General features: G+C 49.3%; 1 protein-coding gene and 1 non-coding gene across 3 annotated transcripts; both read right to left on the bottom strand.

Annotated features, from left to right (window-relative positions):
- Window positions 1–5,607: 5,607 nt before the first annotated feature.
- Window positions 5,608–8,850, bottom strand: RPL18A (ribosomal protein L18a). 2 transcript variants are annotated; one of them, XM_066349697.1, is made up of 5 exons: window positions 8,714–8,850; window positions 7,302–7,481; window positions 6,605–6,734; window positions 5,921–6,030; window positions 5,608–5,765 (listed from the first exon to the last, which is right to left on the bottom strand). In XM_066349697.1, exons 1-5 carry the CDS (start codon window positions 8,729–8,731, stop codon window positions 5,673–5,675), a joined length of 531 nt encoding a protein of 176 aa, XP_066205794.1. In that variant the 5' UTR covers window positions 8,732–8,850; the 3' UTR covers window positions 5,608–5,672. The 2 variants fall into 2 exon arrangements, with proteins under 2 accessions (XP_066205794.1, XP_066205802.1); XM_066349705.1 differs by lacking the exon at window positions 8,714–8,850 and adding an exon at window positions 8,581–8,705.
- Window positions 6,136–6,267, bottom strand: LOC136389790 (small nucleolar RNA SNORA68). The gene has a single exon (XR_010748362.1). It is a non-coding gene; the product is annotated as a small nucleolar RNA SNORA68 (small nucleolar RNA).
- Window positions 8,851–17,196: the final 8,346 nt, after the last annotated feature.

Raw genomic sequence — 17,196 nt, 5'->3', positions numbered from 1 at the left:
CAAACAAACAAAAATGAATCAGCATAACACAAACCTGGCACAAACTAAGCGCCTTTTCATTCATTGCTTCATTGTCTAACGTGCACAGAACGTATGCCCTGTGCTGGGCATACAGTACAATGAAGGTCACGGGGAAGGGCTGTCAGTGGCCATGACCCCAAATACTGGTAGACCCATGACTACCTGGGGAGGTAGTATCTGGCACATGCCTATCACACAAATGAGGAGATCAAGGAATTAGGAGGGGAAGTCCCTTGGCTGGGGTCATGCTGTCAAGGGACCCAGACGCTGTCCCTTTGGAGCTTTGGAGGCTCTAACTTCTGGTTTGAGTCCTGGTTCACTCTTTAAAAGCTCGGAAAGCAGGTGGGATCTAAGAATACCGGGGTAGAATGCTAGGGTGCTGCCGTCCTCTCCGGCCTATGTCGCCCCCTGATGGCTCCAGAATACAGGTGCTATCCAGCTGAGTACAGCATTCCCTCCACCTGCCACGGTTTCTCCTAGGACTCTCTTCTCTCAATATATGCAATGTGCAGGGCAGGCCTGCCCCTCTCCTAGGGCTGCGACACAGCACTGTCACACAGGCATCTGCTACCTACTCTCTTTCACCCTCCCTCCACGCCAGGAGGATGGGGAAGATGCTGAGTTCCTCTTCCTTCCACCTCCATTATTTTTCCAGGCCGGGGCGTAGCATCCTCCTGGGAAACCTGCTGGGAAAAGGGAAAAATGGGTGTGTGTGTGGGGGGGGGGGGGGGGTAATCCCTTCCTGAAAAGCCACACAAAGAAATAAAAACATATGAAAATTGATTCCATCGCCAACAAATCTGACCTGTCTCCCTAGGGAGGTTCTTGGAGGGGGTACTGTCTGGTGCCTGCACTCCTCCTACCCTATTGTGTGTGTGTGTGGTTGTGGGGGCCACAGACTGACACCTGGACTGGGCCAGTTCTTCAAGCACCTACTGTGAGCAGGGCTCTGCACCAAGCGCTGGGTACCGAAGTGGACCCATCCGGCACACAGGATCAGGACACTCACCCAGCCAGCAGATGAATACCCACCTCAGAATCTGATGGATGACAAGACTATGGTCTGGGGGGTAACTTTATGTGGGGCCTCTGGGTAGAGAACCCTCTAGGGTAGTGAGTGGAGACTTATAGGCAGAGAATGAGCCAGGCTGGAGGAAGGGCCTTGAGGTGGGAAGGAGTTGGGCAGGGAGGGCCACTTGGGGACTGTGAGCCTTGGTAAGGTGTGTGGATTTTTGTCCAAGGGCACTTGGAGCCACGGAGTTTGGAGCAAATGAGGGATCTAATGAGTGGGGCCTTGTGGGAGGTACCTAATAATAGACCTAATGGGGTAGGGAGAAATGGGTGGATTCAGAAGGATGTGGAATTCCGGGATGTGAGAGGAGGAGGTCCAGAGTTGGGAGCCCTGGGGGGAGGCAGGACTGTGTTGGTTGGGGAGTGGGGGCAGGAAACATGGAGGGGGACAGGTAGCAGGTTAGGGAGAAGCAGAAGCATCTTAATGGGAGAGGGGCAGGTAAGACCATAGAATATGACTTGGAAAGATTCCTCCCAGTAGATGGGGGAGGAGGGGCAGGGGGAAGACTCAGAAGCTGACATCTGAGTAGAGGGAGCAGGAATGTTGGAGTGTCACCTGTGTTTTTGCTGCCCTCTGCTGCCTGCTGCCCGAGCATCCCCAGTGCTCCCATGGCTCCCTGTAGGTATGGCAGGGATCAGGATGAGAGGTTGTAAGCTACTCTGGCTCTAGCTTGATCCTCTGGGACCTTAAACTTGTGCCTGCACTCAGCAAAACCTTTTCTAACCCTCGTGCTGTCACTGGAAGATTCCAGCAGTCTAGTCTTGAAGACGCTATGATCTCATGGTTTTCAAGCATCTGAATTTCAGGATTTGTGTTCTCTCTCTTAGGTCCCCCACTTTTCTTGCCTTGGCACCTGCCCTTGCCCCTGATGGTCCTTACTCAGGAGCTGGATGCAGGGTGGGTCAGGGAGGAGCAGCTCTGCTTCTCTCTCCCAGGGCTCCCCGCCTTGCCCAGGACATGCTCAGGAATTGGCCTTGGGATGTCTCAGCATCTGAAGCGTGGGAAGGGTCCTGTCATTTCTGGGCAGATCAGAGTGGTGTCAGCAATCCAAGTACCACCCTGCCTCACGGGCCCTACATGGGAGGGCCCATTGCCTCTTAAATGTGTCCTTTGTTCTGGGTGGTCTTGGAACCACCCTCTGGAGACCGAGGGCTCAGTTCGGTGTCCTACTTATTGCTCTAAGCAAGGATTGTGGGAAACTGGCAGGTGGGTGGTTACATGGTAGAGGAATCTGTGGGCAAAGTGGGAAGAGGATGAGCAGATGGCAGGGTGGGCGAAGAAGTTGAAGTTAGGAAGATGGGCATAGTACTGTCCTCAGTTCAAGGCCCCTCAATAATAAGATTGAGCCTAACCAGGCAGTGGCGCAGTGGACAGAGTGGCGCAGTGGATAGAGTCAGACTGGGATGCCGAGGACCCAGGTTTGAGACCCCGAGGTCACCAGCTTGAGCATGGGATCATCTGGTTTGAGCAAAAGCTCACCAGCTTGGACCCAAGGTCGCTGGCTCGAGCAAGGGGTTACTCAGTCTGCTGAAGGCCCGTGGTCAAGGCACATATGAGAAAGCAATCAATGAACTAAGGAGTCGCAATGCGCAACAAAAAAACTAATGATTGATGCTTCTCATCTCTCCGTTCCTGTCTATCCCTCTGTCTCTAAAAAAGAAAAGAAAAAAGGTTGATCCCACCCCTTGGCTGGTGGGGACAACTGGTTCCCAGGCTGTAATGTGAAGCATCAGTGGAGCCCTATGGTGGGGATGTGGTGCCTGGTGGGCATCAGATTTCTACATTCCTGGTGGCATATCCTGGACTCTCAACTATTATACTTTATCTGAAGCCTTTCCACCCCTAGAACTAAGGAATCACCATTCCCACCTTACATAGGAAAAACCAGGGCCCAGAGTAGGCAGTGCCTTGCCCCAGGCACAGCCATCAGGACCCACCTCTGGTCCACATCATGAGTGATCTAGCAGCCCCAGTCAGGAACCCAAGCTCTTTCCACCTTGTATGTGGCTCATTGCCAAGGATGGCTGTTGTGGCTATATTCCAACTGGATGGTGTTTCTTGGAAGTAGCTCACACCACTACTGCCATTGCATGGCCACCCCTAACTGCAAGGTAGGCTGGGAAACATTTTCTGGGTATCACCTAGGTATGGGAATCCTATTACTGAGGGAGAAGTATTTGGGGAAACTAGGAGCTTCTGCTAGAAACCACAATAGAGGCAAACACATATTTGCACATACATGGGGAGATTTTTCTCCAAGATTTTGCCCCGTACACCAAGTTTTACAAATCAATAAAAAATAACAAGCAGCCCCGAAATAAGCCAAGGAGATACAAATGGTTTTAATTCAGAGAGGAAAGAAAAGCAACGACTGTATACAAAGGAAGAGGCTAAGATGTGATTTTTTCTGAGCCCTCAAACTTGGCTAATCTACCGGTGCTGGTTAAGATTGGGGAAAAACAGCCTGACCAGGCAGTGGTGCAGTGGATAGTGTCAGACTGGGATGCGTAGGACCCAGGTTTGAGACCCCAAGGTCGCTGGCTTGAGCAAGGGGTTACTTGGTCTGCTGTAGCCCCCACGGTCAAGGCACATGAGAAAGCAATCAATGAACTAAGGTGTCACAATGCACAACTAATGATTGATGCTTCTCATCTCTCCGACTCTGTTAAGAAAAAAAAAAAATTAAAAAAAACTAGGCCCCCTTCTCAATATTGTTGAAACTATGCACTGGATAGATATATCTATGGAAGGTATTTATTTTTTAATTCATTTTTAGAGAGAAGGGGGGGGGGAGGAGCAGAACCATTAACTCCCATATGTGCCTTGACTAGGCAAGCCCCGGGTTCTGAACCGGCAACCTCTGCGTTCCAGGTCGACACTTTTACTTATTGGGCTACTGCAGGTCAGGCTCTACAGAGGGCATTTTAGCAGTGCCAAAATCAAATTACTTGGCCCGACCAGGCAGTGGCACAGTGGAGAGTGTCAGGCTGTGAGGTCTCCAGCTTGAGCGCCGGCTCATCTGGTTTGAGAAAAGCTCACCAGCTTGGACCCAAGGTCGCTGGCTTGAGCAAGGGGTTACTCAGTCTGTTGAAGGCCCGTGGTCAAGGCACATATGAGAAAGCAATCAATGAACTAAGGTGTCGCAATGAAAAACTGATGATTGATGCTTCTCACCTTTCCCATTCCAGTCTGTCTGTCCCTATCTATCCCTCTCCATAAAAAAAAAATAAAATACTTGGCCCCGCAACACTAACCTGGGAATGTTACCCCATGTGGTACACAGGTAGAGGGATATTCTTTGGCCATCAATGTCCTTTTCTGGGTCCCAGACTCACACCTCTGAACAGTGACAGATGTGGTTCCTGCCCTAAGACTGACTCCTGGGGGATGGAGTCCTATGAAGCTTTATGGTTAAGAAACATTACCGAAGAGAAACCAGCAACCGAAAGCAGTCCAAAGTGCAAATGCCCAGAAGTGAGAGGAGTTAACTGTGTTCAAACAGGAGACAAAGCAGCTATGAGGCCTTTCTTGAGAATGGCTGGCCATGCACAAGGCAAACTCTGGGAATATGGCCTCTCCCAATACAGTGGGCCTAAAATGACCTGCGTTTCTGGTAACCACTGCAGCCTTCATCACACTCCCCTCCCTGCAGGGCTGTAGCTGTGTTCCCTGCCCAGGACACCAGACCTGGCTTTCTGTTGCTTTTGTACTTGAGCTCTTTTCTGATCCACAGTAGGTCCTGCCCAGCTTGTACCCCCAGTGCTTGCACCGCAAGCACAGCTGACTAAGCAAATCTGGTAGCTGGCCTGGACACGAATGCTCAGAGGGCTCATGGTAACACACGAAGGGCAGATGATTCCAAGGCCTGTGCCTCTGCCTCTTAGTTGAGGGCACAGCTAGGGTGAGATTAGTTTTAACCCTGGAATGTCCCAGGTCTCAAGCGGTTTCCTGGAGACAGATGTCCTCAAACACCCTGGGCAGGATCAAGGCAGCTTCATTCAAGAGGCCCCAAGTGGGGAAGCAGAACTTGTGCCCCTCTTGGGCAGCACCTCATGTCTATTCTGAGGACCTCGGAACCAATAACCAGGTTCTAAGTCCTAGAAGCCCAACCAGCCCCACTGTCCTGATTGCCTCAGGGTCTGGCTGTCACATCTCACCACCAGAATGGGGGAAGTGGAGGCCTGTGTTTAACAAGGAAAGTGGGGCGGATTTGGGGCCACATTTGTGGCCTACAAGGTACCTCAAAGCTCACAGCAGAGACTTGCCTGATAGGGATGGAAACTCAGCCCTCTTGCACTAGGACTCCATCCACGACAATTCTTCATTAGACAAAGCCCCAGGAAACTGAGTGGGCAGGGCAGCTTGGGAGTGAGACCCTCAATATCCTGGGACCCCATCTTCTGGAGAGTTCACTACTTGGGCCCCACTTGGGGAAGACTTCTCCCAGAGCAGAGAACTCATAGCTTGGCTGCACCCTCTTGAGTTCTGTAGGGTGTGCAAAGAAAACAAATGTGTTTGAGCACCCTAGTTTTCCCAAGGTGTTTATTTGAGCAGACCAGGGGACTGAGAGGTCCTGCATCTAAAAGAAGGTGTTGGGCCTCTTGGTGGTGAAGCGTGGCTTGTGCTGGCGACGAAGGACCCGGTGAGGCAGTGGGAACTTGATCTTGGAGTCCTATGACAAAGAGAGGCAGGTGAGAGGGTGAAAGCCTCTTAACCTTGCCCTTCAAAACATCTACCAAGGTGTGGACACTCCCCACCAGACTCCTGCGTCAGACCCAATGCTTAGGGGAGCCTCCCTCAGCTCAGCAGGGGCTCCAGTGCACTCACATGGAACTGCTTGACTGCTGGTCGGCGGCACTTGCTGGCTGCAATCTCCTCCACCTTCATGATCTGGATTGAGTGGGCGCGGGCACGATGTCGGGCCCCCATGTCTCGGTCTGCAGGGAGCAGGAGGGGGCAGGGTGAACATGCATTAGACTCTGGGTGTTCCTCAAAACTCCCATCAGTTACCTGCCTGGGAGCCCAAAGTATCTTGACACCAAGAATGTAGAACCTCCCAATTCACTTTGAGGGGCACAGCCACAGTCCCCAAAGGCGACGAGATTCACTTGCTGTCAGCACCTCTGTTTAAACTGCTGCTACAACAAACAACAGTTCTTGGGTTTAGGTGCCTGAGTTTCGGCCCTGGCAGCTAGCTCACTCTAGGAGCACCTTGGGCTACTACAGGTCTCAGCACTGGACAGGGGCTGGACGTGATTATGGGTGGGAGCTGTGCCTACACCAAAGGTTGACCCCAACAGTCCACTTGCTGCCAGGTTCCTGTACCTGGGATATCCTCTGTACACCTGTCCCCGAAGCACCCCCCCCCCCATTCCACATCAACATCCCTGAGACCTACCCTCCAACCTCCAAAAGCCTCTTGCACTTGTAGTGCCTCAGTCTGGGGAGGTGCCAGACTGAACTGTCAACACTGATTCTAAAAGGACCTGGCTGGGAGACATGGCAGCTTACAGCACTGGGTGACGGCGCCTGCAGTGGTCAGGTCCCGGTATTCCCGATACATGTTGTGGGTGCCACTGCGGGAGTCGTAGCGCAGCCAGATACCAAAGTTCTTCACCCGAAGAGGGGATTTTTCAAACACCTGCCAAGGAAGAGACTGGCTGAGTGGAGAACAGTAATGGGCCTCTACCGGATCCTATTTCACTGAGCCAATACCTCTACCCTTGCCTCTCCAAGGACAACCCCTGACATAAGACACTTGAGGACACCTGCCACCCACAGGTGGCAAAAATGTGGGTATAGGCCACTTCCCTCATGGGGACTAACACAGATCCTGACTCCTCCTAAACACAACTCCCTAGGGATCCGTGAGGCTGAAAACCAGCTGCTGCCCAGAGCATCCTCACTGTGCAGAGTCCACCACCCACCATGGAAATGTGCCCAGGTGACAGCACCTCTTCTCTCTTTGCAGATGAGGCCCAGGGAAGGCGATGACCTAGGCCAAAGTGTCCCAGTGCATCAGCCACACCATCCCCAGACCTTGGGCTTTCTCATTAAGAATAGAATACTGACACACCCATGCCATCCCAGTTTAAGGCACTACACCTGTGAGCAAGATCAGAGGCTATGGTAACCCTGTGGGGCTAGGGCTGCCCCATGAAACACGCAATCCCATTCCAGTCCCCATTCTGCCTTGGAAACCCCATACCTGGCCACAGTAGACAATTTCCCCTGAAGATTTCTTCATCTTCTTCAGTTGAGACACAAAGTACCAGAAGCGGGACTTGGCAACAACATGGTTAGGTGCAAAGATGCGCATGCGGTAGAGGGGTGGTGTGTGGCACTTGGGGGTGGGCAGGCAGCGCCCTACCACCTTGTACTCTCGCAGCTGAAATAGAATCAGGGGTGTGGTGGAATCAGAACCTAGGCAACTGTGGAGCTGTCCCGCTCTTTCCCAAGCCTGGTGAAGAGGATGGGGGATAGAGATAGAGGTTAAGAGTCCCATCTCTGTGCTTTCATATGGAATCGAAGACTGTGGGTCATGCCCCTGTCCAGCTTTCCCCATAAAAGTGAGGGCAGTATACCCTTTGTCCTAGCTCCAGAAAGCCAGGTGGGGCTATCAACCCCATTGTCCCACTGTCTCTCCCTTTCTTTCTATACCAGTGGGAAAAGGGGTGGCCTAGACCTGCAGCCTCAGGACAATCAAGCAATCTTCCACCTCCACAACATCTCTGCAATTCACATCTTGCCAAGTTCTCTTTCACTCTGGGGCTCAAAGGCAGTGATGAGCCTGGGATCTCACAGCTCACTCCAGGTAGTAAAAGGACAAGAATCTAGTTTCCTCTCCTGCCCAGGACTCCCTGTACTGCTGCCATGCAACTTGCAGCTGCCTAAGTTATCCCCGATGCCCAAGGAGATCTGGGTTCCAAGCACAAGCTCCCTGCTTACACGGAGGCGAAAGCAAAGATGTCTGTCTGTAATCTAGTAGAAAAAGAACCACCAACCTAAAAGACTAGCCATCATTTTACTAAAACCAAAAGAAGATAGTCCCAAATATCACAAACTCAACTAGCACTTCCACCTCAGAATCTGACACATCAGCCTCGGGATCACCTTTCCAAAAAAAGGGCCGACACGGTCTCTTTCCCACCGTGGAAACGGAGACTGGAAAGCTGTTCATACCCACCACTCTGTTTTTCCTCAAGGTCTACACTTCCGTCTCTGCATCATAGCACCCTCTGATTTTGCCCACCACTTGCCAAAACGACAAGGCTCGCACTATCCTGGTCATTTTGGGTTAACAATTTTCTTCTACTCTCGACCATACAGGGAAAAATGGGAACGCTATTCCCTTCCATCACGTTCATTAAGCAATTAAGATTAGGAGGCTCCGCGAAGTATGGTAGCGCTAGCATCCACATCGTGCATCATGTCCCTTTCCCAGGCTCCCCACGCGGCGCCCAGAGTCGCCGCCATGTTGGTCGTACCTCGAAGCGCTGCACACGACCGCACAGGCCCCAGCCGGGAACGCGTAACCTAGACGCGGCTCACAGCTCCCTGCTGGGTCCCCTTCGGTCCGCGATGCGTACCCTAGTCCCCTGCCTTCAGCGGCCGCCTTACCGTGCCCGAGGCCTTCATACTGTCTCACTGCGTCCGCCACCACCCACAAAAGGAAGTGACTGCTCTCGTGAAGCCGCTCACCAGGACTTTGTTGCCGGAAGTCCCGCCTTCTAAAAGCCGCGCTCAACAAGCTCTGTTTCTTCAGTTACATCAACCACTTTGCAGCCCCGCCTCCCTTCATGTCTAGCCTACAACTCCCAAGAGGCATCGCGGATAGATCTTCCGGTTCCGCCCCGGCCGTAAGGGAACGTTGGCGCGCGCTGCACGCCGGAAGTGGCGGACACTTTGAGAGGACCTGTGGCTGGTTTTAGCGGTTATTTTTCCCTGGGGAAAGCTTATGTGTAAATAGAACGGTATCTGGGGTGGGTACGGTGTTTATGATACCATACCGGCGCTTTTCCGGGAGGTGTGTTTATGTAGGTCTGAAGCCACGGACTTGAGAGTTCTTGTCTGTAAAATGGGAATAATACTGTTTTTCTCCTAGAAATGTGACAATAATTAGATGCGATAACCCACATAAAACGCCACAGAGTGGCCCTGGCGTGCGGGGGACCCGGGTTCGATTCCCGGCCAGGGCACATGGGAGAGGCGCCCATCTGCTTCTCCACCCCGCTCCCCTCCTTCCTCTCTGTCTCTCTCTTCCCCTCCCGCAGCCAAGGCTCCACTGGAGCAAGGATGACCCGGGCGCTGGGGATGGCTCCTTGGCCTCTGCCCCGGGCGCTAAAGTGACTCTGGTCGCGGCGGAGCGACCCCCCGGAGGGCCGGAGCGTCGCTCCCTGGTGGGCGTGCCCGGTGGATCCCGGTCGGGCGCATGCGGGAGTCTGTCTGACTGTCTCTCCCCGTTTCCAGCTTCAGAGAAATACAAAAAAAAAAAAAAACAACGCCACAGAGTAATTATTCAGAGAGGAGAGGGAGAGACAGAGAGAGAAGGGGGGGGGGGGGGGAGGAGCCGGAAGCATCAACTCCCATATGTGCCTTGACCAGGCAAGCCCAGGGTTTTGAACCGGCGACTTCAGCACTTCCAGGTCGACGCTTTACCCACTGCGCCACCACAGGTCAGTGCCACAGAGTAATTAAAAAGCACTTAACATCTGCTAAGCGCTGGACTGTTTATTATTATATTATGGGGATCTGGTTTGTGTTTCCCAATAGAAATCAAAACCCATCTGCTTGCCTCCAGTACAGAACCTGGGGCATTGTAGGGAGGGGGAACTGATCTAGGTACAGTCCCCACCTTTGAGGGTCTCAGGCAAAAAGAGGCTCTTCGGGAGGAGAGACTAAAGATGGAAAAGGACAACTGCAAACAACGATTTCAGAATGAAGAAAAAGAAAAAAGCGGGTGTTGGTCAAATAAGTTTGTAAATATGATGTATATGTTTGCTCACTTTTAGTTTGCATTGGGTGTGGGGGACAGGCTGTAAGCAGGCAGGGTTGTTACAGCCTAAGGCTTAGTTTTAAGAATTAAGCTTTTCCCCACACCCTTGACTGTTGCATGATGTGGGGTGGTGCACTCTCATGAGGAATCCCATTATGCCTCAGATAAGTGACTTTGTATCAGAGACTTCCTTGTTTGTATATTGAATTAAAGGTTTTGATTTCTACACCATAAAATGGGGCAGACCAGGAGCTTGCTCTCTCAGTCCCTGAGATTAGCATTAGAGGAGAGAGCAGAGACAGACCAAGTGGAGGAGAGGAGAAGCAGCCAAGATGGCAGAGTGCTGAAGGAGAAGCCAGTTTGTGCAGAGAGAAGGAGATGGGGAACAGAGGTGAATAAGGCTGGTGAGCTAGAAACCTTTGTCTAGTAAACTTGGATAAGTCAGTGGCTTTGGGAGCCTTGAATGGAAAGGGAAGTGTTTTCCCACTGTGTGTATTTCTAGCCTGCCGGGTGCAAGCTAGGATTAAAGCTAATGGCCCACCAGTTCTTGGCTCCGTTGTTTCATTACCATCTGTCCAAATCAAATGTGAACCTGCATGGGCCAGGTGACTGTGATGGTGGCTGTGGCTACTGGCTTTACAGAGGGCAAATGGAAAGATTTATTTGGGGGGATGGAAGAGCTCTTGGAGGAGGTGACAGCTAAGACCAGATAGCATTTTATTTTCTAAATTTGATTTTAGAGAGAGAGAGAGAGAGAGAAAGGGGTGTGAGAAACAGGAAGCATCAACTCATAGTAGTTGCTTCTCATGTGCCTTGACCTGGCATCCCCAGGTTTTGAAAGTGACCTCAGCATTCATGGTCGAATGCTTTCCAGGTCAGTGGCTTATCCATTGTGCCACTGTTATAAGGTGCCAAAAAGCTGAAAAATTAATATTGATATTCTAGTAGGAAAGATTAGGTTTTCCTGTCCCGTCCTTCCTGTGGGGAAGGGAGGGAGAAGAATGTAGAAGTTTCTAGCTTGCAAGAACAATGGGTCATTTAGTTTTAAATCTAAAATAAAGGTTAACCGAGAAACTTCTCTTTCAATAGGAGGCAGAATTTATATACCACCTTACATTGATTGTAGTTCCTTCCCCTTCCTGGAATCTTGAGAGTAAAATACCTCTAGGCTAGTGAGGGAAGATGAACCCTGAAAGATTGTAAATATCTTTGATTGTGTTACCTTGAAAGTCTTAATGTTTCTGTATATCCCCTAAACAAATGTTGTCAGCTTGTGCCATGTCACACTCTCCCCCCGCCCATGTGTGATCAAAGGTATATAAACAGCCCCTGAAATATTTGGTTTGCACACGATTGGGTCTGCTGTACTGTGTCAGCCATATGCAGCCGGCATATTTAATAAGTCTCCTCCTTTAATAAAACTCTTCAAAATTCATCTGGACTGGGTGTCTCTACGTAAACCCGATAGAGTGAGGTACGGTGCCTTTCAGAATCTGGGGTACGGTGCTTTATAACACCACCACAGGTCATGCTGCATTTTTTAAAATTAAATAATTAGCCTGACCAGGTGATGGCACAGTGTGACCTGGAACGCTGAGGTCGTCAGTTCAAAGCCCTGGGCTTGCCGGGTCAAGGTGCATATGACAAGCAGTCAGTGACCAACTAAAGTGAAGCAACTAGAGTTGATACTTCTCACTCTCACTCTCCACCTTTCTCTCTCTTCTCTAGAATCAACAAATAAACTTTTTCAAAAGAAAAAAGTATTGAGCTTGACCAGGCGATGGCACAGTGGATAGAGCGTCAGACTGGGTCGCGGAGGACCCAGGTTCAAAATCCCGAGGTCGCCAGCTTGAGCGCGGGTTCATCTGGTTTGAGCAAGGCTCACCAGCTTAAGCCCAAGGTCTCTGGCTTGAGCAAGGGGTGACTCAGTCTGCTATATCCCCGGTCAAGGCACATATGAGAAAAGTAATCAGTGAACAGTTAAGATGCCACAACGAAGAATTGATGCTTCTCATCTTTCTCCATTCCTGTCTGACCTTCTCTCTGTCTCTCTCTGTCACACACACACACAAAAATATTGAGTTTAAGAGTTCTTTATGTATTCTGTAGCTATAGTTTCTTGTCAGATACATGACTTGCAAACTTTTTTTCATTCTGTGAGTTATCTTTTCAGTTTCTTTAATATAATTTTTTTAAAATCCCTCTACTTCACTTTCTTTTTTATTTTTATTTTTTTTACAGAGACAGAGAGAGGGATAGACAGGGACAGACAGACAGGAACGGAGAGATGAGAAGCATCAATCATTAGTTTTTCGTTGCACATTGCGACACCTTAGTTGTTCATTGATTGCTTTCTCATATGTGCCTTGACCGTGGGCATTCAGCAGACCGAGTGACCCCTTGCTCAAGCCAGCGACGTTGGGTTCAAGCTGGTGAGCTTTTGCTCAAACCAGATGAGCCTGCGCTCAAGCTGGCATCCTCAGGGTCTCGAACCTGGGTCCTCGGCATCCGAGTCCGATGCTCTATCCACTGCGCCACCACCTGGTCAGGCCGCTTCACTTTTTTTTTTTTAATTTTTTAAAAATTTTTATTTAATTTATTCATTTTAGAAAGGAGAGAGAGAGGGAGAGAGAGAGAGAGGAGAGAGAGAAGGGGGGAGGAGCAGGAAGCATTAACTCCCATATGTGCCTTGACCAGACAAGCCCAGGGTTTCGAACCGGCGACCTCAGCATTTCCAGGTCGACGCTTTATCTACTGCGCCACCACAGGTCAGGCCGCTTCACTTTTTTGATTGGGTTCTTTTGATATGGAACAAGCTGGGGTTTGTGTTGCCTGTCACCCTTTTTTTGCCAGTTCACAAGAAACAGTGACCAAGTAGGTTTAAGAACATCTTTAACTGGACTGATGGTGGCGCAGTGGATAGAGCGTCCACCTGGGATGCTGAGGACCCCGGCTTGAGCACTGGCTCACCAGCCTAAGCACAGGGTCACAGGCTTGAGCCCAAAGGTTGGTGGCTTGGGGGAGGGGTCACTGGCTCACCTGGAGCCCCCCAACCCTGGCAAGTCAGGTATGAGAAGCAATCAGTGAACAACTAAAGTGACACAACTACTAGTTGAAGCTTCTCATCTCTCTCTCAAAAAAATAAAAAAGTGTCTTTAATGAAGATTGCCAGGAACTTGAGAAGGCAGAGTAGTTGGGTCAGAAAAACTGCCTTAACAGTCTCAGCTGGCCCTGGCTGGTTGGCTCAGCAGTAGAACGTTGACTGGCATGTGGAAGTCCCAGGTTCAATTCCTGGTCAGGGCACACAGGAGAATCGACCATCTGCTTCTCCACTCCTCCCTCCCTTCTCGCTCTCTCCCCCTCCCTCTCTCTTCCCCTCCTGTAGCCATGGCTTGAATAAGCAAGTTGGCTCCGGGCACTGAGAATAGCTCCAAGGCCTCACCTCAGGAAATAAAATAGCTTGGTTGCCAGCAGATAGGCAGAACATCAGCTCCAGACAAGGGGGTGGGGTGTTGCTGGTGGATCCTGGTCAGCGTGCATGCGGAAATCTGTCTCTCCGCCTCCCTGCCTCTCACTTGATAAAAAAAAAAAAAAAAAAAAAAACTAAACTGCCTGACCAGGTGGTTGCACAGTGGGTAGAGCATCGGACTGGGATGTGGAGGACCCATGTTCGAGACCCTGAGGTTGCCAGCTTGAGCGTGGGCTCATCTGGCTCGAGCAAGGGGTCACTCAGTCTGCTATAGCCTCCCGGTCAAGACACATATGAGAAATCAATCAATGAACAACTAAGGAGCCGCAATGAAGAATGGATGTTTCCCGGCCTGACCTGTGGTGGCGCAGTGAGTAAAACGTCAACCTGGAAATGCTGAGGTCGCTGGTTTGAAACCCTGGGCTTGCCTGGTAAGGCACATATGGGAGTTGATGCTTCCAGCTCCTCCCCCCTCCTCTCTCTCTGTCTCTCCTCTCTCTCCCTCTCTGTCTCTCTCTCTCTCTTTCCTCTCTAAAAACAAATAAATAAAATTTTTAAAAATTTTAAAAAAAGAATTAATGTTTCTCATCTCTCTCCCTTCCTGTCTGTCTGTCCCTCTCTCTGACTCTCTCTGTCTCTGCCAAAAAATAAAAATAAAAAGCTGACTGGCTGGTTTATATAGTTTTGGGGAGGTTAGTAGTTAATTATTGAGCATGCAATTAATCACGTAGTAGAATGCAGGTGGTCAGGATTTGGCATGCAGGAATGCCCTCCAAAATGCTTGCTTGACATGAGCAAGTGGCCTTACTGGTGTTCTTTAACTTTGTCTCCAGGGCACTGGCATCTTGAGTCCTTGGGAACCTACCTGCAAAACAACTTCCTACATTCCTTGGAAGGACAAAGCAAAAAGTTCATAAGACAGGCTTATTCTTGCTAAGAATGCTTATTTCTGATCCCTTTAACTCTTACCCTTGGAAGGATATGAAGCAAAAGTTAAATCCCCTATTTATGACTTTGATTGCTTTCTCATATGTGCCTTGACCACAGGCCTTCAGCAGACTGAGTAACCCCTAGCTCAAGCCAGCGACCTTGGGTCCAAGCTGGTGAGCTTTTGCTCAAACCAGATGAGCCCGCGCTCAAGCTGGCAGCCTCGGGGTCTCAAACTTGGGTCCTCTGCATCCCAGTTCGATGCTCTATCCACTGCGCCACTGCCTGGTCAGGCATGACTCATTTTTTAAATTTTTAAGCTAGGAGTATATAGTACTTTACCCCTAAGTAGGTGGGAAGTGGTATCTTCTTGTGGTTTTGATTTTCGTTTTCCTTGATGACTAATGATGTTGGGCATCTTTTTATGTGCTTATTGGCCATATGTATATCATCTTTGGAGAAATGTCTATTCAAATTCTTTGCCTATTTTAAGTGAAATTTTAAAAAAAATACTGAGTTTAAAAAGCCTTACCTGTGGTGGCATAGTGTATAAAGCAGAGGTCAGGAACCTTTTTGGCTGAGAGAGCCATGAATGCCACATATTTTAAAATATAATTCTGTTAAAGCCATAAATACAAATAAATGTGTGCATTTTATGTAAGACCAACACTTTTAAAGTACAATAAGTCTCTGAATTCTTTTTATTTTAATTAATTAATTTTTTTTTTTTTACAGAAACAGAGAGAGAGAGAGCCAGAGAGAGGGATAGACAGGGACAGACAGACAGAAACAGAGAGAGATGAGAAGCATCAATCATTAGGTTTTCTTTTTTTTTTTTTTTTTTTTTTTTTTTTTTTTTTAAAGCTTTAAATCAACTCATGAAACAGAAGGCACAGTATTTTTTATTTTATTTATTCATTTTAGAGAGAAGAGAGAGAGGGAGAGAAAGACAGAGAGAGAGAGGAGAGAGAGACAGGGGGGAGGAGCTGGAAGCATCAACTCCCATATGTGCCTTGACCAGGCAAGCCCAGGGTTTCGAACCAGCGACCTCAGCATTTCCAGGTCGACGCTTTATCCACTGCGCCACCACAGGTCAGGCAATCATTAGGTTTTCATTGTGCGTTGCAACACCTTAGTTGTTCATTGATTGCTTTCTCATATGTGCCTTGACCGCAGGCCTTCAGCAGACCGAGTAACCCCTTGCTGGAGCCAGCGACTTTGGGTTCAAGCTGGTAGGTTTTTGCTCAAACCAGATGAGCCCACGCTCAAGCTGGCGACCTCAGGGTCTCAAACCTGGGTCCTCTGCATCCCAGTCCGATGCTCTACCCACTGTGCCACTGCCTGGTCAGGCTGAATTCTTTTTAATAACGTTGTTATGCTATTGCTAACCAATGATGAATAAAGTACTTTTTACCATTAATGTGACTTCTGGTGCTGCATGGTTTTGCTGATGGCTTTGTAGTCTGGTTGATACGTGGTGAGGTTAAGCTTCATGCAGGCGTTGAGATGTCCATCCATTAAACGTGATCATAGGTTGGTCTTAACATTCTTTAGATGTGAGAAAGACTGCTCACATGCATACGTAGAGCCAAACATTGTCAGTACAGCAATACTCACATGCTGCAGTGTGTGGTATGTGACGGGAAGCGGGTTCCAAGTTTGACAATCAGCTGGTCCCGGGTTGAAGTTTTTTCATTTCTCCCCGCTTGTATTTGCTCGCTAACTCTGCTTGCTGTCATGCAAGTCTTTCCAAATCTTCATTCAGTGACTTGAACTTATTCACCCACATGTCTGAGGCCTTCAGGTCAGCAGCTTGTAGCTCAAAATCTCTGACAGAGCCTGACCTGTGGTGGCACAGTGGATAAAGGGTCCACGGAATGCTGAGGTTGCCAGTTTGAAACCCCGGGCTTGCCTGGTCAAGGCACATATGGAAGTTGATGCTTCCTGCTCCTCCCACCTTCTCTCTCTCTCTCTCTCTCTCTCCTCTTCGAAATGAAAAAAAAAAAATCTCTGACAGAGACACCGGGATGTAACTCAGCTCAGCGCTGTCCACTGCACACTTGTGTGGATGGGTGATGAACTTAAAAAGATGAGTGCACTCACGAAATTCTCTAAAGCACACTTTGACTGACTGCAGGAGATTAGATGTGAAGCCCGCTAGCTGCTGGAGATCAAAATGTTGAGCATGGTCACTTGCTATGCATGCATCTTTAAACTCTCCCAGTTTTTCAAAGTGTAGTAAATGACCTATTTCAATGTCGATGAAGAGTTCCAGCTTGCCTGACCTGTGGTGGCGCAGTGAATAAAGCGTTGACCTGGAAATGCTGAGGTCACCGGTTCGAAACCCTGGGCTTGCCTGGTCAAGGCACATATGGGAGTTGATGCTTCCAGCTCCTCTCCCCTTCTCTCTCTCTGTCTCTCTCTCTCTGTCTCTCTCTCTCTCTCTCTCCTCTTTAAAAATGAATAAATAAAATTAAAAAAAAAAAAAGAGTTCCAGCTTGTTTTCAAATGCAAACACTGCTTGTTGAAGGGATAAGACTGTATTTCCAACGCCTTGCTTTTTCACATTGAGCTGGTTCAGATGTTCAGTCATGTCCATGAGATAGTAGAACTTCAGGAGCCACTCAATGTTAGCTAACTCAGGGTGCTTGATGTTTTTCATTTCAAGAAAAGTCTGGATTTCGCTCAGACAAGCCACAAAACAGCTGAGCA

The sequence above is a fragment of the Saccopteryx leptura genome, chromosome 1, assembly GCF_036850995.1.
Source record: "Saccopteryx leptura isolate mSacLep1 chromosome 1, mSacLep1_pri_phased_curated, whole genome shotgun sequence".
Classification (NCBI taxonomy): Eukaryota; Metazoa; Chordata; class Mammalia; order Chiroptera; family Emballonuridae; genus Saccopteryx; species Saccopteryx leptura.
The sequence above is the reverse complement of the archived record's forward strand: the minus strand, read 5'-3'. Positions and strand labels throughout refer to the sequence as shown.